Source organism: Argentina silus (assembly GCF_951799395.1).
Source record: "Argentina silus genome assembly, chromosome: 6".
NCBI lineage: Eukaryota > Metazoa > Chordata > Actinopteri > Argentiniformes > Argentinidae > Argentina > Argentina silus.
This window is the reverse complement of record NC_139660.1, coordinates 10,992,747-11,014,684: the sequence shown is the minus strand read 5'-3', so window position 1 is coordinate 11,014,684 and position 21,938 is coordinate 10,992,747. Positions and strand designations below refer to the sequence as shown.

At 45.8% G+C, this 21,938-nt stretch overlaps 1 protein-coding gene across 2 annotated transcripts; it reads left to right on the top strand.

Moving 5' to 3' along the window:
• Positions 1–654: 654 nt before the first annotated feature.
• phactr1 (phosphatase and actin regulator 1) lies at positions 655–21,848 on the top strand (the record flags this gene model as incomplete). 2 transcript variants are annotated; one of them, XM_083671302.1, is made up of 13 exons in its annotated part: positions 655–868; positions 13,388–13,552; positions 15,142–15,222; positions 15,416–15,538; positions 15,645–15,845; positions 16,012–16,273; positions 17,910–18,106; positions 18,528–18,684; positions 19,755–19,810; positions 19,946–20,007; positions 20,694–20,834; positions 20,930–21,006; positions 21,139–21,848. In XM_083671302.1, 13 exons carry the CDS (start codon positions 757–759, stop codon positions 21,152–21,154), a joined length of 1,650 nt encoding a protein of 549 aa, XP_083527428.1. In that variant the 3' UTR covers positions 21,155–21,848. The 2 variants fall into 2 exon arrangements, with proteins under 2 accessions (XP_083527428.1, XP_083527427.1); XM_083671301.1 differs by lacking the exon at positions 655–868 and adding an exon at positions 11,842–12,112.
• Positions 21,849–21,938: the final 90 nt, after the last annotated feature.

Sequence of the window (21,938 nt, the reverse complement as noted above, 5' to 3'; positions counted from 1 at the left end):
ACCTTATCTCAGAACCCAGAATCTCATGGCGGTTCTGGCTTAGTGAAACTTGAGACCCAGACCAAGACAAAAACTCAACCTCTTAAGATCCACTTACCTAGACCAAAACTCAGAATATCAAGACCGATGAGACCAAGACCAGTTTAGAATTGAAAAAACAACACCAGACCTATACCAGAAGACCAATAGACCAGGAATTAAGGAATTGTTTCTTAAATGATAGCTCTAGTCTTACCTGTTAGCTACACAATTTTGAGGATTCAGGCTGTGTGTGTGTGTGTGTGTGTGTGTGTGTGTGTGTGTGTGTGTGTGTGTGTGTGTGTGTGTGTGCGTGTGCGTGTGCGTGTGCGTGTGCGTGTGCGTGTGCCTTGGTCCCCCCCTCTTATTCGGAAGGGAGGCGGGACTTGTTTTAATCGAGTGTTACTGCTCTACTACTGGTGTGTGTGTGTGTGTGTGTGTGTGTGTGTGTGTGTGTGTGTGTGTGTGTGTGTGTGTGTGTGTGTGTGTCTCTCTCTCTCTCTCTCTCTCTCTCTCTCTCTCTCTCTCTTTCTATCTCTCCCTCTGTGTGTGTGTGTGTCTTTCTCTCTCTCTCTCTCTCTCTCTCTCTCTCTCTCTCTCTCTCTCTCTCTGTCTACCAGCTCCGTTTCTCATTGCTCGCCCCACCTACACTGTCTGCCCGTGCATGAGCGGTGGCGGCGCCGAGTCTCGCGCAGTGCAGCCGGTCGCCAGTGGATTCGCTGCCCGGCCGAATCATCAATGGCGGCGTCTCCGGAGGATGAGATAGACCGTCGGCCGATCCGGAGAGTCCGGTCCAAGAGCGATACGCCCTACATCACCGAGGCGCGTATCTCTCTCCACCTGGAGACAGGTAGGCAACACGCACACATCCACACAGAGGCTGGACCCAGAGGCTCGCTGTGGAGCTTCACTCAGAGTGTCACAATTGCCCAGGGAGTTATGGAAGTGAATTGTGTATATTTTCCTCTATTATCAATGCAAGGCCTATAATTAAGAGGAGTGTTTTATTGTAGACTGTAGCTCTGACGCATGGCGTTCAGATCGCTGCGGCTTGGCGATCGTGATTCGGTGACTACACAGTGACTCATGCACGCATTGTGTATGAGTGGACTAAGCAAATAGACCAGTAGGCCTATTTGGATTGGTTTCCATGTTATCATGGAATATGTCTATTTTGCATGCATGCATGTAAAATGTAAATGTATCATAGGCCAGAATAGGTTGTCATAAGATTGTGGGCAATAGAGTAACGCGGACCCACCAATGGTATCATTCATTCACATAGGGCTACATCATGTTTGCTGGTTTAAATTTGCAAATGGGAAAGCAGTGTTTCGACTCAACTCCCTTGCATGATATGCAGCTGGACTTGTTCAGCATGTTTCTGGTTTAGTGAGGAAGATGGTTTCAGGCATGCAAATAAAAGGTGTCCATGCCAAATGTATTGTCAGAGTATAGTCTACTTGATTATCTCGTATATGATGGTGGTGAACAGGAAATATGGTATTGTATCCATTGTTGCCATGGTGACTTGGCATAGCCCAATTATTCCACAATGGTTTAGACGACAGTGCTGCCCATTGCCAACGATTTGAAATTGAGAGGAATAGCCATTTTCATTCTAGGAATATGCTGTTTTTAAAGCTCTCCACTGTTGTGCTTTGCTAAATGGCTTTCGAATGCCCGATCCAGTATTCATTCCATGCCGCGTCACGCGCGGAGCTATCCACTATATCGTGGGTGCTGAAACTGCTACTACAGCGACCAGAATGACGACAGACAGTCCAACCCTAGGATTTGCGTGGAATGGGTTTTTCTATCTCCATAAATCACAGATCATTCACCTCACATTATGAGATTGTGTAAACGTAGACTTATGTGAGCAAGGACGCATTGGAAGGCTTGTGGATGTGTGTCACACCCCCACCCCCTCCCTGCCCCTCCTCCTACGTGATAAATCCCAGTCACATGGTGTGCCTATATTATAGGCATACATTCAGTATTCTCACATAACTATAGTCCTAGGTTTTTTTTCTTATATTGTCATTAAATCATGAAATAATAATTTAAATTAAATTAAATTATAATAACATGATTATAGCGTTGACAGTCGAGTGAAGCATATGAGTTACTGTACTGTAGACTCATTGAGATGAAGCAAAAGGTACAACTGTTGTTATTGCATCGCTCCATTTTTGATCCAGGGATTCATTGTCAGCGCTAACCCACCTACACAGTCTCTCACAGACACAGCTGAGCTCCAACACCCCTTTTGGTCTTATCTGGCTCCAGCTGGAGCTGAATGAATAGTTTCAAGGCGAGATGAGGTGACTGTGAATAAGTCACTTCATGTTTTCGGCCTCTTACCTCCTTGATGTTGAGCTTTGTGTATTTCCTTACGATGTGGCAGAAAACTCCACTGTCATGTGTATTATGTGAACTCACTAAACTGCTTTGTGGCAGATGTTGGTTAAATCTGGGTTCTGTCTGAATGTGGTGCGTGCTCAGCTTTGGAGGTAATTAGCATATTGGGTATGTAAATAGCAGTGTTTTGGCAGCACTGTCTCACTGTTGTTTGATGTGTGACATCACAGCCACTCCTCTCATGTTGGGTAACCACATATGCACCCAACATTATCCACACTATCCCTTTTCTAGATTCAAGATTCAAGATTCTTTATTTGTCACGTGCATACAAGTATACAGTGAAATGCAAAAGTGACAGTGCCACAGAGTAGTGCAACAATACGTTTTAAAATAGAATAAAATAAAATAGAAGTACTAAAAAATATACAGTATGGACAGTATAAACAGTATAAACAATATGAACAGTATAACCAGTAAGCATATAAGTAAGCAATATAAATAGCAGATGGATTATGTGTGTGCATATGTGTTAAGATGACAGTGCATGTGTGAGTGACTTGAGGGGGGCACTGGTGGGGTCATCGTTGACGATTCTGATGGCGTGGGGGAAGAAACTCAGCCTTAGCCTCTCTGTTCTTGCTGCATGACAGCGGAGGCGTTTTCCTGACCGCAGCGGCTGGAACAGACCATGTTTCGGGTGGTGAGGGTCCTTCATAATCCTGTAGGCTCTGGTCCTACACCTCCTGGTGTACAGGGCATGGAGAGGGGGGGTTGGAGCTCCCATGGTTTTTTCTGCCAGGTGTACCACCCTTTGCAGAGCTCTCCTGTCCTGGGCCGTGCTGTTACCGTACCAGACGGTGATGTTGCCAGCCAGGATGCTGGCAACAGTGCCAGGCAGCACTCTCTACTTTCTGTATCCCTCTTTCATGTTAACTTTCTTTCTCTACCTCCCTACCTGCACCTGTCTGGTTGTAGCTCAGTGTCTGTCTCTTCTCCTCTCTAGCTGTCTGCCCTCCCACTCTCTTGTTCCATATTTGTGTTTGTGTGTTTACCCACAACACGTTTTTTACATAAACCCACACTTTCCTTTTGACATTTGTGAGGGTGCGCACAGCATATCCATGCTTTCCTCACTGTGTGTGTGTGTGTGTGTGTGTGTGTGTGTGTGTGTGTGTGTGTGTGTGTGGATGAGTATACATGGGTTACCAAGGCTTTGTAAACATTGCCGTGCTGTGTTGAACTCTTCAGTCTTTCCCCATATTGAAATTCTGCAGTGGATCCTACTGTCGTTTTGCTAGCATTCCAAACTGTGAGGGAACCGGTCCTGTTAGACCTGATTCATCCACAGTGCTTCGAGGCCAACGTTTAGGTAATATAGGGACGCAGTGAGAGAGAGAGAGAGAGAGAGAGAGAGAGAGAGAGAGAGAGAGGCCTTTTAAATGGCAGCAGCAGAGAGACTGTGTTAATGAAAAGGCAGCAGCAGACTACAGTATAAGAGGCTCTCTCTTATGCATTGTTGACTGTTGAAGTCATTAGTCACTGCAGGAGGAGTCTTTACCACAATAAGATGGGATTATTGAAACATGCGTGGTATGTGCTATCTACTTGTTGGACACAAACATTCTTAGAGGATGAATAGGTGATTCAACACACACACACACACACACACACACACACACACACACACACACACACACACACACACACACACACACACACACACACACACACAAACACCCACACACACTCACACACATACACACACACACACGGCCATCTTGTCTGTGAGTGGGTGAATACATTAGCCGGACCTTGAGGAGGATGTATTCGCTGGAGCTACCTGGACAGAATACAAAACCAGACGGAGGAAGTGGAAGACTAGTCTGCATTGCAGAGGAGTATGCATTGCCTCAATGAGCCTGCTTCCCTGAACAACACAAAAGATCACACTCTTCCACTGTTGGCAGGGGGTCCATCCATTCAGCATTAACAAGTCAGTGCTTGTACTGAATAGAAAACTCAGAGCTTTGACACAGACGAAAGTCCAAACTCAAACAAGTGTACATTAAACATTTTGTCCCCCCACAAATGATGTAGCGCCCCTCCTTGTGTGAATTGTAACAATTATTCAAATGTATGACTGAAAAGTTACCGGAATGTGTAGTGCTTATTTGATTCATTATGAGTCTTCTTTCAGCTTTGCGTTTATTTGAAGGCAGTCCACGGATTTCAGGTAGGCTGAAAAGTTACCGAGGCTTCTAGTGCTTCTTTGATTCATTTCCAAGGATTTAACAGTATTATTTGAAAACAGTCAATTGGCCAAAACTTGCCTGGGTTGTACTCTCCTCTTTGCATTTATAACATTTTTAATGATAACAACCTATCACTTTAGCCGCACCATCACAAGTTGAATCGGCATCACCTGGAACTCCGAGCAACGGATATCTATGGAAAGACGCATCATTCACACAAGTTCTGTCAAAATTGTCCCAGTGGTGTCGGAGATAAAACATGTGGCGTATTAACGGACAGAGACCGATGCGTAGTCCCCTCCCCGATTTCACCGCGGGGGACAACTAAATAGTAGTGTCTCTGTTGCTTTAGTGATGTCATGTCATAGCGCATGAGAGTATACGACTATGACATAAGTATGATTATCACTACTGGTGACTGCCAGTTACTGGTGGAGAGGAGGAAAGAAAATGAGGAGCATATGAGACCTACTGTAGATGTTGGAGAGAGAGAGAGAGAGAGAGAGAGAGAGAGAGAGAGAGAGAGAGAGGTAGATAGATAGATAGATAGATAGGTGCATAGATAGATGGACAGATAGAGTTGTTAGTCATTGCCATGTGATAGTGGCATAGCCAATCACACACACACACACACACACACACACACACACACACACATACACACACACACACACACACACACACACACACACACACACATACAGTAGACCCCACAGGCTGTGCTGTCCTGCCATTTTGCATTTAGTTCAGCACAATGTAGAATCCAATCAGGAAGAGGGAAGTTGAGGCAGGGGAAGAGAGAGAGAGAAGCTGAGGCAGGGGAAGAGAGAGAGAGAAGCTGAGGCAGGGGAAGAGAGAGAGAGAAGCTGAGGCAGGGGAAGAGAGAGAGAGAAGCTGAGGCAGGGGAAGAGAGGGTAGATCTAGAGTAGCTGAGGACTCTCTGTTTTCTCTTCATTCTATTCATCTCTATTGTCATCTAACAGCACCACCCATTGGCTCTGCTCCAGACTGACTGTCTGGTGAGTCGTCAACACTACACACTAATGAAATGAAGACAGAGAGAGAGAGAGAGAGAGAGAGAGAGAGAGAGAGAGAGAGGGGTAGGTAGGTAGGTAGGTAGGTAGGTAGGTAGGTAGGTATGTACCTTTCCCCCTGCCTCAGATTCTCTCTCTCTCTTCCCCTGCTTCAACTTCTGTCTTTCTTGCCCTGCCTCAGCCTCTCTCTCTCTCTTTTTCTTCCCCTGCCTCATCTTCTCTCTTTCTTGCCCTCCCTCAGCTTCTCTCTCTCTCTTCCCCTGCCTCATCAATCTATATCACCAGATAGAGGTGTTAGTCATCGCCATGTGATAGTGAGAGAGAGAGAGAGAGTCTGTGTATGTGTGTCTTGTCTAGTCAAAGAGTGGAAGAAGTGTACACCATGTATTATCCACTGAGGACTGTATTGAGGATACAGAGCACTCAGCAAGTTCTCAGATCTTATCTGCATTTTGTTTTTAATCATCTCTTTTTGCCTCGGCTGGCTGTCGCCTAAATAGGGTGTTAAGCCTGTGATTGAATTAGGAGGCGAGGAGAGGGCCATGTCCCTGATACTGAGCCAATTATCCATAAAACACTGCATGCTCAACCCATTTACATGTACTCTGTCTGCTACTACTGCTGCCAGAGAACAGTTTTGCATATTTTACTCAGCAACACCCAGGGCCACCAAGGCAATGTATGTATGTGTGTCCTCTCCATGCACAATTGGTGGTCATTGTCAGCACCTTTGCCGTGTACAGAAAGAAGTGTGTGTTTGTGTGTATGTGTGTATGTGTGTGTGTGTGTGTGCATGTATGTGCATGCGTGTCTCTCTTAGGTAGAACATATTAGCTCTACAGTACATTCTGAGCCTCCACTCTTAGCTCTGAGACTAAATTAGAATAAGAATCAGAATCAGAATCAGAATCAGTATTCTTTTATTTGGCCAAGTATATTTGCACATAGCAACACCATTAAAGACTGTAAGGAGATGCATCTCTTTGGCCTCGTAGAATGATGACATGGATGAGATGAAAATTAAATACAGCGTATGAAAAATCCATGGAGAGCAGATATGATATGAAAAGGGATGGTATTTCACTGGTTGATATAAAAGCTCAGATACCGAGGGAGGTAGCTGGCATCAGTGGTCTGTCTGGGTACAGGATCAGCCCAGTGGTGCCAGTGCCACTATTGATCGTACTGTAGCATTGGCACAGACACATTACACATCAATACTCTAAACCCTGCTGACCGCGTGTGTGTGTGTGTGCGTGCGTGCGTGCGTGCGTGCGTGCGTGCGTGCGTGCGTGCGTGCGTGTTCTTAGGCTCAGGCACTGGTCTCTGAGTCAATGTGGCATCTCTGAAGTGACAGGAGGAACACCTGTGGCATGGGGTAAGGGGGAGGGAGATTGTGCCAGGCGGGATGTTTGTGGAGTGTGGCTGATGAGATGTGTGTGTGTGTGTGTGTGTGTGTGTGTGGGTGCATGCTCAAGTGTGTTACTTATGAGGTGTGTGTATGTGTGTGTGTCTGTGCAGAGTGTGTCTGTGCCTATTCTATGCGTGTGGAAGCCCAGACGTGACAGACACACTCAGGCATGAGGTCTATTTGCTCCCAGCAGCACACAGAGCAAGATTCTGCCAAAGCCCTCTGCCCCCACTGAGCTCCTCATCTGTGCTCTCTCTCTCTCTCTCTCTCTCTATCTCTCTCTCTGTCTCTCTCTGTCTCTCTTGCTCTCTCTCTTGTGCATGAGTGTGTGTGTGTGCATGTGCATGTGTGTGTGTCTGCCAAAGCCCTCTGCCCCCTCTGAGCTCCTCATCTGTGCTCTCTCTCTCTGTTTCTCTTTCTCTCTCTTTCTCGTACATGTGTGTGCATGCATGTGTGTGTGTGCGTGCGTGTGTGTGTGTGTGTGTGTGTGTGTTGCTGCTGTAGCGTTGCTGCTCCTCTCAGCTCTGTGTCGTGTCTTGTTATCCACTAGCTGGGACAGAGGGATGAATCCCTGCAGTTCTCTCTGACTAGAGGTACAGTAGGGTCAAGCCACAGAACCACGCTTTATAACTGCCCACATCTATTAGATAGTCACACGTACACACACACACACACACACACACACACACACACACACACACACACACACACACACACACACACACACACACACACACACACACACACAGCAGTTTGGACATGTCTTTGGACTGTCCCAGCCTTAGACTATTCTCAGCCCATATACTGTATCTGACAGACAGGTAATGAACCATTACTACGGTTACCATGTGGCGATTACAGAACAACGAGAGCGAGCACACCAGTAGTGTTCTACCCACACCTCGCCTCTCTCGGGAATGGCTTCCTTTTGATTGGATTTGGTTGTCGTCTGTAATCCCCCTGTTCATTACTGTCTGAGTGTAACATTCCGCCCCGTTCCTAAGTTTACGTTTGTCTTTGTTTCATGTTATTTAATTGATTGTGTCCTGTTTATTTTTGTGTTACTCACCTTATCTCTCGTTTCAGACACTTCACCACCTGCCCTTATGTGTTTCCTGCCTGTGTGATTGTCTACCCCGTCCTGATTGGCTTCACCTGTACCTCATCATCCTGCCCTGTGTGTTTAATCTGTGTGTTCCCCTGTCTCTGTGCCAGTTCGTCTTTGTACCTTGTGTCAAGCGCTCCAGGGATTTCTCCTAGTGTTGAGTATTCCTGTGTACCGGACCTTTTTTTGATAGTAAAGACTATTCCATTGGATTTAAGTTTTTGTCTCTGAGTCGTGCATTTGGGTCCTCTGCCTAAGTACTCCAGTCATTACACTGATGGATCTCTGGTGAATTGAAAGGCTCAATGTATGGATCACTAAGAGCCCAGTGTGATTACATATGATGTGACGTAAATACAGTCTCTCCACATATAGATCCTCTCTCTCTCTCTCTCTCGCTCTCTCACTCCACCTCCTGCTGGGTTTCTGCTTCAGAGACTTGGCAGAGTACATGGAGAAGTGCTGTAGCTAACTATAGAGTCCTGTATTGTATTCCTTTAGCTTAATACGACCACTAAGAACCTACTGTACAGTCGGTGCTGCAAGAGAGGGGGAGAAACTGAGCGAAAAGAAAGAACACTTCTCTGATCCTGTGTTGGTTTGTGTGTTTGTGTGTGTGTGTGTGCATGCGCTCGTGTGTTAAATGCATGTAATCTGTATGTACATTTGTACAGTATATGATGTATAAAGAGTGTGTGTGTGTGATCATATTGATTAGGTATACTTTCACAGCTGATTTCCACAATTCTGATCCTTGAAAGAAAGAGAGTGTAGGAGAGAGGGTGTAGGGTGAGAGACTCTAAAATGTTCCTCCTTGACCTGAGTAAGCATTTTCACTGCATTTGCTGAATAGATCTGTAATGGAATGGATCCCAAACCTGATATTTGTTTCATGGTAATGAAGGCCTATTGGGCTTATGCCCTCAACCCTGCTCTCACAGTAAGACTGCCCTCACAGTATGGCTCAGAGATTTGTGTTCGTCACCAAGATTTGTTTAAAGGCTCCATGAGTCATTGTTTGCTTCACAGTCAGCATAAGGACACACATGCACCCGCAATTGCACGCGTGCACACATACACACACACACACACACACACACTAGGGTGTTCACCCAGTCTTCCCAGAGTGAGAGATAACACACCTTGGTGATGAAATTTCACTTCCTAATGTTGTTCCACCAAAACAACATGATCCTTCATGTTCTGAATCATTCAGTGGGATATTTGTCTAACATATCATTAACATTTTATTAAAAAACTCTGATTTTGTGATCTAATATATCCGATAATAAGCACCGAGCACTGTTGACAGAATGGTGCCACTGTCTTGCAGCAACTTTTGAGGATTTACATGTTTGCCTGGGTCACAAAAAGCTAAATAAGGATGACAAACATTTAATTAAATGTAAAAGGCTTTAAAAAAAGAAAAGGCTCGGTAAGCTCAATGCTCCATTGACATTTCACAAAGATACGTTTGTTTTTGTGAGAAATCTTCTAATCTTGCATTAATATGAAATGCGTATACTACAATATGAAAATATGGTATTTCGTCTCAAATATCGTCTCAAAATGGATATCTATCTTATCTCTGTATTGTTTTAACCTCCATTGATTTAGTCAACCTACTTTGGCCATCCTCCAAGGGTAAACAATCCAATAACTTTTGATCGCAAATTCTTTTAATTTAATCCATTTTAAATTGAGTCTATAACACAACAAAATGTCAAAAAGTGAAGGGGTCAGAATACTTTCCGAAGGCTCTGTACCCATTGGTCAAATACATCCACTCTCTCACACCCCTGTAGTGCGTGTCCTCATCTCCTCAGGCACCCTGTTAAACACTGCCACCTCACCTCTTACACAAGGGGATTACAGAATGAGTCAGCTATGATTCCCACAGTGATTGTCTACCTCTGACTGCTACACGCAGCAGGACTGCTACAGAGAGAGAGAGAGAGAGAGAAAAAGAGTGTGTGTGTGTGTGTGTGTGTGTGTGTGTGCATTGTCTGTAACACTTTATTAGGTACACCTGTACACCTTCTCATGGTGGAGGTGGTGTAATGGTGTGGGGAATGTTTTCTTGGCACACTTTGGGCCCGTTAATACTAATCAATCATCGCTTGAATGCCACAGCCTATTTGAGTATTGTTGCTGACCATGTGCATCCCTTCATGGCCACAATTTACCCATCTTCTAATGGATTCTTGTGGAATCAATGCCACAAAGAATTGAGGCTGTTTTGAGAGCAAAGGGAGGCCCTACTCTGTATTAGTATAGTGTAATAAAGTGCTTGGTGAGTGTATATTCCTAGCTCTTCAAGCTAAGCCAGCTATATTAAGGGCTCTTCAGTATTTCCGAGATTTCTTATCAGCTATCACCACCTGCTGGTGATAGTGGGAAACTACAGCTGCTGACCCTGCTCTGCTCTTTTCAGCTTGAGGCATGGCATGGAACAATGGGCCTCCTCCTTGCTGCAATGGAGAACTGTTATTATAGTGGCAATGCAACAAAAGAGCTTATAAACGTGTACTTTTGAATCTGCACCTGAATTGAAGTTTAATTGTAGGCATTTAGTTGTAGACAGTTTGTGGTCTTACGTCTTACGATTGAATTATGAGAGTCTGCAGTATAGGCCTTCACGGTCAGATGGGCTATTGTGGTCGCAATACGCCTCTGCTGCTCATATCAGCAAGTGAAAGTACATTCAGCAAACCAACATATGAATCTCACTGCAAAACATGTATTTATTTAATCATATGAACTTCATTTGTATGGCCAAGGGTGGAATTTTCCAAAATCACTTTGGGAACTATAGTAAAATCACATTAAGATCAAAATAAATGGGAGGGAGAGAGACTTGAGAAAGTTACGAAGCAAATAGAAGACAGATGACGAGAGAGTGTGTATATTCCACACCATCGTACTCTCTCTGTTACATCAAGAAACACTGCACAATCAGCCAAATCAGGCCTGTGATTGAATGAATATGCCTACTAATAAGTACTACTTTCTACTGTCTTTCGGTTCTGTGATGCTCCATTGTGTGGACCGACGAGTGGTGACGGGACACAAATCCCGCCCCTACTGTAAAGATGCAGATTTAAAAGTAATGACGTAAGGAAGGTACATCAGCTGGGATTGGACAAGAAATGGAACTGAATTTGAAGCCAGGTTTTATAAGAGCCAGACCCGACTCATTTGACGCACTCAAACTTACATTTTGGGGAGATTTATAGAGCTGAAATAGCAGTCATGGCATTTTTATTAAATACAAAGGTAGATCCAATATGTATATAAGACCCAGGAAAGTCCCAGGAAAAAAAACTCCCAGGAAACTCTTGACCTACGTATGCCTGATTGGGCATTATTGTATTAAGGATCGAGCTACACGCTGCGCATATTCTCTGCAAGCTTGGGCATGAAGCTGAAATGAATGCCATATGATACAAAGATCAGTGCATCTTGCAGCGTTTCCATCTCATTCGCTGACGTCGCGGGCCCCATGAGCAAATAGCACGATATGACTGCACGGATTGGCCAGCTGGAATAGGTCTGGAGGTCGTCAGTACCAGAGTGTAGACAGTTTCAAACTCCCCTGCATCTGAGGGGGAGTGGATAAATGGGTCCACCCTGCGGATAGAATCCACTGTAACCATGGCGGGTCCTGGCAACGCTGTTATGAGCTCTTGGTACGCTTCTGGATCAAGGAACGACGTTCCCTCTCCAGCCATGTTCGAGGAGAAGCCGAGGAAGAGGAGAGCGTTCTGCCTGGTACGGATGAAGTCCCGAAGCAGCAGCGGGAAGCAGCTACAGCAGCAGCAACCCGCGACAAACAACAACAACATGCCGTTCATGATCCACTGCCAGATTGGCAAAGAGATCAAGCATATATGCAGCAACTGCCGTGGAGCAGATACACAGGACGGTGAGTGGATAGATAGTGAGGGTTGCATTTGTGAGCAAAGGAGGATGATTATTTTATCCATGTTGGCTTCTCCAGGCGACCGCTCCCTTGCTCGCTGCCTGCCTGTGAAAATATGCGCTACCGCGCGCTGTTTTTCTCTTATGTAGGCAACGGGCAAGGGGCACAGGGATTTTTCAAATAATACCTTTCACTCTGAGCATTACTATTGTATTCATTATTCGTATACTGTATGCATGTGGTATATGCATGGCTTTTAGAGCTGGCATGCCATTCTCCAACATTTCCTACAACATGATCGAGAAAGAGGAGGATGAAAATACTACATCCCATTGACTGTGGTAAGACAAGAGCAGAAGTGGAACCTATGCCTCCTCTTTTCTGACACACAGCTACATTAGACAGATCTCCATTGAAAACCATACAATAAAAATGCAGCCTAAATTGAGTTATGCAGGACTATTCGTTGTTGTAATGTACTGTAACGATGTAACAATGGCCTGATGTTGCAGACACAGGACGATCTAGCCCGATCTAATTGATTCACCAAGATAGCTGCTGACATGATAACTGTCCCGGGTCTGGCTGAAGAAATGTAGCCCCTAATTTCTCTTTCAGGCTACAATACACCTGGAACTCTTCCTCATATGGATTGGGTTGTTTCTCTCTCTCTCTCTCTCTCCTATCATAGATGTTATGACAATCCTCTCAAATACAATGTGCACATCCAGAACACATTTACACCCATCATGTGACTTGACAGGTAATAATAGAGGAAGGTGTGATATGGGTGTTTGTATGTTAAATGGTGGTGTTTGGTTGGTCTCTTCACAGACTGACCCCTATCAACTACACACACACACACACACACACACACTCCCTGCACCTTGTGCTGATGTGTTAGTGTGAGGTAGAGGCAGTGCAGCTGTCTATATCCTCTCTCGCTGATGTGTGTGAGTCAGTATTTTCAGAGCTTAAATAAATGTGTGTTTTCCCCCTCTAACGTGGGTACTGTGCCCTTTATCCGAGTGGAGTCTTGAGTAATAAAACGGAAGGCTTGTGTAATCGGAAAAGTAGAGATTTGAAATGGAAAAATAAAGTAAGGAGGGCATTAGCATTAAGTGTAATTAACTTAGAACACACCGACATCTCTCTTACACAGGTTGAGCCAATCACAGCTGAGAGAGAGAGGTTAATGCTTTTCACAGTTTTGCATGCAGTATTTAGAATGTATCGCTTTATGGACTGGTTTCTCTTCTGTCGTTTTATCTATTGTAGCTGAGGAGGTGGAGCGACTAGCAGCGATGCGCTCTGATTCGCTCGTCCCGGGCACACACACCCCTCCCATTCGCCGGCGGAGCAAGTTTGCTACTTTCGGGCGTTTCTTCAAGCCTTGGAAATGGAGGAAGAAGAAGAGTGAGAAGTTCAAGCAGACTTCTGCTGGTAAGACCTCTAACCTAAACCCCTTCACCCTTGTATCCCACCCCTTCCCCGGCCACCTCATCACTCCCCCTTTACATGAGTAGCTGGTCGAAGTCTTGAAACCATCTCCCCATCAGATGGCTGTGTCTCAGCGTCCTGCCTAGCAGGGACATTGTAATGAAGCAGCATTGATCTGTAGGTAGACCTGTAGGTGCTGGGGGGGCAGAGGAAGTCAGAGCAGGTTGGTCTATTATGGTTATATAAGGGGGGGGATCAGTGGTGGGGCCGTAGGTCAGCTGCAGCTGTAATAACTGGATCAGTGTGGCGAAGGATCCCAGTGGAGGCTGCTGGACCATTGCTCAAGCTATTGTTTAACAGCAGGATTACCGTGTGTGTGTGTGTGTGTGTGTGTGAGAGAGAGAGAGGGTGGGTGGGTGTGTGGTTTTTATAGTGTCCTTGTTCATGATTTATCTGATTTATCTTTTATGTTGACCTGGCAATAGAAACACAATGTACCTTCCCTTCCCATGGCTTTATTTCTCAGATCTGATCATGTTCTGTGTGTGTGTGTGTGTGTGTGTGTGTGTGTGTGTGTGTGTGTGTGTGTGTGTGTGATTTTGGACATCAGTCGGGCCAGATAGACTCAGAGAGCTCAGAGTCTCCCCTTAAGCCTTTTTAAATTATTTGAAATGAAAAATACCTGTGGCCTCGAATCAAACCAAATACTGCTACAAAACATTTATAGCTATAGTTATATTCATTCAAATTGCAGACAACAGCTGTGATGATGTTTGCAGATGAAATTCCCAGCAGATTCAGTTTGGCCCTCGATGGCAGTTACTAGTGTTCTAACTACATTGTTCCTGTTTTAATTAAATACCAAATCTCTTAAATAAAAGTACATTTCCTGACAGCTTGCACTATTCACTATGCTGTTGGTTGCCTTCCTCACTATATCTTCTTCCTGCACTCACACACACGCACACACTCACACACACACACACACACACACACGCCAGTGGGGTGCTGCCATGTATTTCTCATCTCAAGCTGGTACCCCAGCTGTCGGTGCAGTTTCAGTTTTTTTTATAAATGCCTCCTTTACATGATTCGACACACACACACACACACACACACACACACTCACTCACCCATCCCATATATGTTGACTGTTCTGCTGTATGCTATCGCTGGACCCTGGCCGTAATTCTGTTATGATTCATTGAGTTTTATAGGCTTGGAACTGTATGTGCACATTCAAAGAAACTTGCCAGGCTTTGGGAATCAGCCAGTTTAGACAGTTTAGAGAAAATAACAAATAATGAATCCACATATATTCAGAGTGTAATTATGTTTTAATGGACAATGGTATATAACATCTAATGCAGTGTACTGTAGTGTGCGTTGATGTCCTGTCTCTTTTTACATTACATTTATGGCATTTAGCAGACGCCTTTATCCAAAGCGACTTACAACAAATACATTTGTTTAAGTAAGTGAATCATCAATCCAACAGTCATCATAAGACAAAGTAATCAATGCTCATACCAGGGGCCATTGGCAGTAGTAATGTCTCTGTTGTGGTGTCATCATATCCTCTGTCCCTACAGTCCTAGAGAGGAAGATGTCAACGCGGCAGAGCAGAGAGGAGCTGATCAAGAGAGGCGTTCTGAAGGAGATGTTTGACAAAGGTGAGTGTCCTCGGGGGAGAGAACACAGGAGGGAACCATGCCAAAGCGTTGTCTTTTTGCTTTTATTGTTGTTTACTCTGAAATCCTTTGAACAAATATAACCCATACTTTCTTCACTCTTTCTCACTTGCTTTGCCCTTGTCACCTTGATCTTTCTCTCGCTCTCGCTCTCTCTGTCTCTCTTTCCTTGCAGACGGTGCAGCCTCAGTGACGCGAGAGGAGGGGAAGTTGGAGAACGGGCGGTCTCCTGTATTGGGGTGTGACCCGTCAGATGGTGACGGAGCTGAGCTGATGGATGGAGCTGGGACAGCCATAGGTAAGACTCATCCCTTCTACCAATATACTGCTCAACAATTGGTTCATCCCCTCTCACTCTATTCCACCATGAGCTCTGATTAGTTGGGTCTCTCCGCCTTGCACAGTGGAGTTCCAGATGTCTGGAGAGAGGGCGTGTTCCCAGGACCACACCCAGAAGCCCAGCCAAGCTCCACCCACTAAGAAGTCCATGGTGTATCCAAGCAATGGAGCAGAATCTTCACACCCCAAACCACCACCAACGTTCCACAAACAACCCCCAGCGTTGCCCCCCAAACCCTTCCACAGGCTGCCCAACCACATCACAGGTCAGACATTTCACATCTCACTGTGTGTGTGTGTGTGTGTGTATATTAAATAATACACCAGTCCACCAGCCTCTTGTTTTCTTTCTGACAGTATCTCTCTCTCTCTCTCTCTCTCTCTCTCTCTCTCTCTCTCTCTCTCTCTCTCTCTCTGTCTGTCTGTCTATAGATGGTGGTCCAGTGAAGTTACCCTGTATGTCCATGAAGCTCTCTCCTCCTCTACCTCCTAAGAAGCTGATGATCTGTGTGCCTGCGGGGAGCATGGAGCCCTCACCCCTGGCTACCTTCCAGAAATGCCCCCCCCCCAGCCATGGTCCCCTCGGTGGGCACTCCCTACAGTATGGGACCCTCCCCGTCCCCCTGCACACCCCCAGCCGCATCATAGAGGAACTCAACAAGACCCTGGCCTTCACCATGCAGAGATTGGAGAGGTGAGGAACGGTGTGTGTGTGTGTGTGTGTGTGTGTGTGTGTGTGTGTGTGTGTGTGTGTGTGTGTGTGTGTGTGTGTGTGTGTGTGTGTGTGTGTGTGTGTGTGTGTGTGCGTGCGCATCATATGCATGCATGTGCTTGAATATGTGTGTGTATATGAACACAATAAGTATGTGGATGAAACGGTTTAGAGAAGCACTGTGGATCTCTCATCCCTCTCCTGTGCCTACAGCAGTGTGATGGATTGTGGGTAGTTGGAGAGTCTCGTTAAGGAGGCTCGTTAATCATTTGACTTAGGGTTCTAATCAGCAGGTTAAATTGGGACTGCAGATGGGTGTGTGTGTGTGTGTGTGTGTGTGTGTGTGTGTGTGTTTGCGCTGCACCTAGAGCACTCTGATTCTGGGTGCAGGGAAGATGGTTTGCCGTAGAAAGGTCTGTCTGTGTATCATATACAGTATGTTGGTCTATGACAGTATATGTGTTGATGATGGGGATGCTGATGCCCATGAGTGTGATCAGAGCCTCTCTCTTTCACTGAAAGGTCACCACTCTGAAGTCATGTGATAGGGGGACGGAGACTATGGAGTGAGAGAGTGTCCGTTGAAGAGGGAGGGAGAGAAAGAAAAAAAACAGATGAGAGAGAGAGATGAAACCATCAGATAGGGATGAAATGGTGCAGGTTTTGTAATCTAACGCATCCCATTTTAGTTCTGTGTTGGTTTTAGGTTCACTTTAAGACTACTGAGGGGTGTATTATTATTGGCCAGTTGAATGATCTCGAATGAAATGCAGATCAGATCTCAGATACAACACAGCCCAATCAAGAGCAGCTCCAGAAACAGCCATAAACACACACACACACACACACCGTCAGGCTACAGACACATCACACTCATGGAAAACGCCCTGCCATCGACCCACATGCGCTGTGACTGATGTGCCAGCGCCAGATTCACCCCGCGTGATCCATCAGTCTGATTGGTGGGCCGTGGGGCAGTTGATTTCCTGTCAGTCAGCTGTGCTCCAGGCATAGGCTGTTTTTGTCCTCCTCTTCTCACTCCTTTCCTTTTTCTGTTTGGACTCAGGGGCATGGCAGCACTCTGCCTTTTCTAGCCCTTGTTTTTGACTCAGTTGGTGCATGACTCGTTACCTTGTTATGTCTAGTTCAAACAGACAATCAAAGACCCCGACCCTGTAGAATTGGGGTAGATTGGTTTTCTTGTCCACTTGGCAGTTACTCTATTTTCCTGATTGAGTAATGTCTCCTCTGCACCTCTTTTGATTGGTCAGTGTCTGTTGTTTTGCAGTGTGCCTATTTAGCTGTGTGTCGTCATGTCTCTGGTATGGTGTGCTTTTTCTGTGGACATGTGAGAAAGCCGTCTCTAACATCACTCTCCTCTTCCCTACATCCTGAGTTATGGTCTGCTTCCCACCAGAGGGGAACATTTGGGTCACACTGACTGTGTGGACTTTTGTTTTCTAGTTGACATTATTGTTTAAAGGGGTTGTTGTTAGACCACTGTTGGTGACCATGGAAACCCTACCTATCTGCTAGCACACACCACACCCCCTTCACTGACTGAACACTAAGACCGTCATCTGTGTGTGTGATCTTTGACCTTTCTCACCAACCCCAGCAAAGTGCTGCATGCTGTCCCCACAATGACCATGGAGTGTGACGATGACAAAGAAAACCACCCCAACGAGTCCTACGAGGACATGCCTGGCATGTACAAGGATGAGGAAGAAGAGGAGGAGGAGGAAGAAGAGGAGGAAGAGGAAGAAGAAGATGAGGAAGACGATGATGAGGATGATGATGACACACTGTTTACAAGTAGGTGTCTTGTTTTCCACTACGGTTGGTGCTCTCTTTTATCTCATTGGATCCATTTAGCCATGTGAATCCTATTGCCTCACCTCCTTGATTGAGTGTTGACTGTAACCAATCAAAGACCTGAGTTGGCAGTGTTGTGAATGTGAGTTGTATAACCTCTGCCTGTTATGTCATGAAACACCCACACACCACACACACACACACACACACACACACAACGTCACAATCACATGCCAACCCCAATTTCTCTCGTGCAGAGGCTCCATCCGCCCTGTTTCATAACCAGAGTTATGAATTATTGATCAGTGGACCATTATGTTTGTGAAGTATTTCTGGAGGCACACCTCTCTGTAATCATCTTATGAAATGAGAGCAATGGGCTGTAAAGTAAACGCACATCATGTGGTGTTTTTCACTGTAGGTACTCTGGCTATGAAGGTGTTGAGAAAGGACTCTCTGGCCATCAAGCTGAGTAACCGTCCATCTATGAGAGAGCTGGAGGAGAAGAACATCCTGCCCATGCTGTCAGACCTGGAGAGACTGGAGTCACGACACCAGATAGGCACTAAGCTCACACGGTGAGTGAGACAGACACATACACACACACACACACACACACACACAGTCTGTCCAAGAAGCAGCATGACAATGCAAGACCGGCACCAAGCAACCATGGTGCGAGATTAACTCACGTGCACGCAAACACACACACACACACACACACACACAGTCACACGTTTGCACATACAGTACATCCCACGTCACCCGCATGAGCAGCAGTGTCTCAGACGTGACCTGGGTACTAAAGGGAGGGGATGATGGATGACACCTCATAATGGAGGCAGGAAACAAAGCTGAGCCCTCTCCGAGAGAGAGGGAAGGGAAGGGGAGGGGAGGGGAGGGGGGGGGGGGCGGGCGGTGAAAAAAGGGGAAGGAAGGTGGAAATAAATGAGGAGAGGGAGAGTGTGTGGGGGGGAGGTGGAAACGAGCCTGTCACATGTTCATCTTTAATATGCCTGTGAGAGGAGGACAGCTTGAAGTGAGACACCATGGGTCCTCTCATCCTACGCTGCTCTCAGAGGACACACATTCACATGAGACGTGTGAGAATACAGGAAGAATACTTACTCACCTCAACACAGTCCCTTCTTCTTCAGTTCTTCATGTCAGCCTCCCCACTCTCATTTGCCATATTGCACTCCATCTCTCTGCCCTCCCTCCCTTTCACTCCTCCCCTCCCTCTCTCCTCCCTCCCTCCCTCTGTTACATGAATCACTGGGGTAGTTGAGGTGATGAGTGTACATCTCAGAGAGTCTGAGGCTTCATGCTCTGGTGTCAAAGAATAAAACACATGGAGTAAAAAAATGACATGGAGTAAAAGGAACAGTCGGGTCACTCTGACCAGCTCAGCAGACAGTCAGCACTCTCAAAACATGACATGATCACATTTCTTTTGTCCAGTCTTTTACTGTCATATACCATAGACTAGTAGTATACCATAGACTAGTAGTATATAGTATAGTATACCATAGACTAACACACAGAAAACACAAAACGCAATGTTAAGGTTGGGCTTAGGTTCTGGGGATGCTTGTAAGAGAGGCTTTGTTATAAGATCAAGACCTTAACTGTTGCTTTGTTTCCTCAGGAGGCTGAGTCAACGGCCATCAGCAGAGGAGCTGGAACAGAGGAATATACTCAAACGTAAGTAACACACACACGCATACACAGACACTCTTGAAACACACATACCACAGTATGTCTCGATCCATATACACCCAAACTGCATAACATCTGTCAGTTAGTCACTCACACTCTATTTCTCTCTTTCTTTTTCAGCATGCAATGAGCTGCAGGAACAGGAGGAGAGGAGAGAGATCAAGAAACACCTGTCGAGAAAGGTAAAACAGGGGGGGAGAGAGAGAGAGGGAGAATATGGGGGCTTTCTTAGTAACACAGGATTCATCATCTGACATGTACTGTATGGGATTCAGTCAGTTAGAATTGAGTTTGTTAAATCAAATGAGACACTGCTCTGACTCAACCTGGTAAGCAAAACCAATGGACATTGGCTACACATCTGGATTAGTTACACAGAACCAAGCCAGGAAAAGAACACTGTTGCCATAGGAACCTGTATTGCTCTGTTACAGATAGCGGCTTGGAAATGTGATCACATTAGCTGTTATGACATTAAGTTATCGCATCCTCTATTACGTAACATAAGAGGAGTGTGTGTGTGTGTGTGTGTGTGTGTGTGTGTGTGTGTGTGTGTCTAATGGTCAGCGAGGCCATCTTTATTGTCTTCCAGGTGAGAACAGCTGACATTGTAATCCAGATAAACTACCCCCTGAGACCCTCAATCAATACACACACACACTATCTCTCTCCCCTTTCTCTCACACATACCAATCTGTAAACAACATTATGTGGGCCAAGACTGCTTATGCCAGCTGTTTGTCTTCTGTTATGCAATGAGAGGCATTGATCTGCACTAGTGGAGTTTAGCAGTTTTGCAGTCATGCTGATTTAGCTGTTGGCTATTGTGAACACTCATCATACACACTCCCCCCCCCCCCCCCCCCAGCTGAGCCAGAGGCCCACGGTGGAGGAGCTGAGGGAGGCCAAGATTCTGATCCGCTTCAGTGACTACGTAGAGGTGGCCGACACCCAGCATTACGACAGGAGAGCAGACAAACCCTGGACACGGCTAACAGCAGCCGATAAGGTAACACACACTCACAAACATGGATACACATCATTCTGATGGTGTGATTTCTTTTCTTTCTCTCTGACATCTCTGGTACTGTTTGTCCTCCAAAGGCTGCCATACGGAAAGAACTCAATGAATTTAAAAGCACAGAGATGGAAGTGCACGAGTCGAGTCGCCATCTAACCAGGTATTTCACATGCGCACACACACACAAAAACTTTCAAGACAATACAAACCTACTATTCTGCCTGTAAAAGCCAAAACGCTCACGCTGCATACTGTAACTCTCTACTTCTCTCACTCTTCCTCTGTCCTGTAGATTCCACCGACCGTAGAGTTCCTCTGTGAGATCTCTGCCATGTTTCCTTCTCCCACACCGACCTCAAGTGCTTGACTGCAAACTGCTGGTCCTGTGTATGACACCCCTCCCTCTCCAGACCACAACACGACCGGACCAGAATTGGGTCTGAACCTGGAGGGGTGTCAATGGCTGCTGATGACCCGGGGCCAGGCTGGACCTCAACAGCATATCACCCCCCTCCCCTCCCCCTCCTGCTATGGTCATGCTGTGGTCACAGTGTACTCATGTTATGGTCAGGGGGGGGGGTCAGGGGTCAGTACACATGGAGAGACACTAATGGGCTGAACCTTACTGGCTTTCTCTTCTAAGTGGAGATTTTCTGGACAAACAAGATCTTGTTTCTAACAAACAGCCTTTTATTATCATTTTTAATGATGAAGAGATGGTTCTTGTTATGTTTACTTTGCTGCACTTTTGTTTTGGACGGAACAGTACATTAAGGATTTTGGAATTCTGCACCTGTATCTGTGCCAACGGGACTTGGGATGTGGGAGACTGAGGATGGAGGGCATCCGTATAGAATAGTGGGAGACCTCCAACAGCTTATTAGGTAAATAGTCTTCATTCAGGAGTCGTCGTTCCTGCCTATCTCTACATGCTTTGATTCTTTTTTTCAGTTATGAAGAACAGGATGCAAGCAGATGGACCAAGTCCAGGGTTTGCTCTCTCCAAGACTCCCATTTCATGTGGTCAGATTCTAGAGTGACACCCCTCATGTCTGAGTAGATCCTTACTGTGTGTTCTGGAACGGTTTTGTC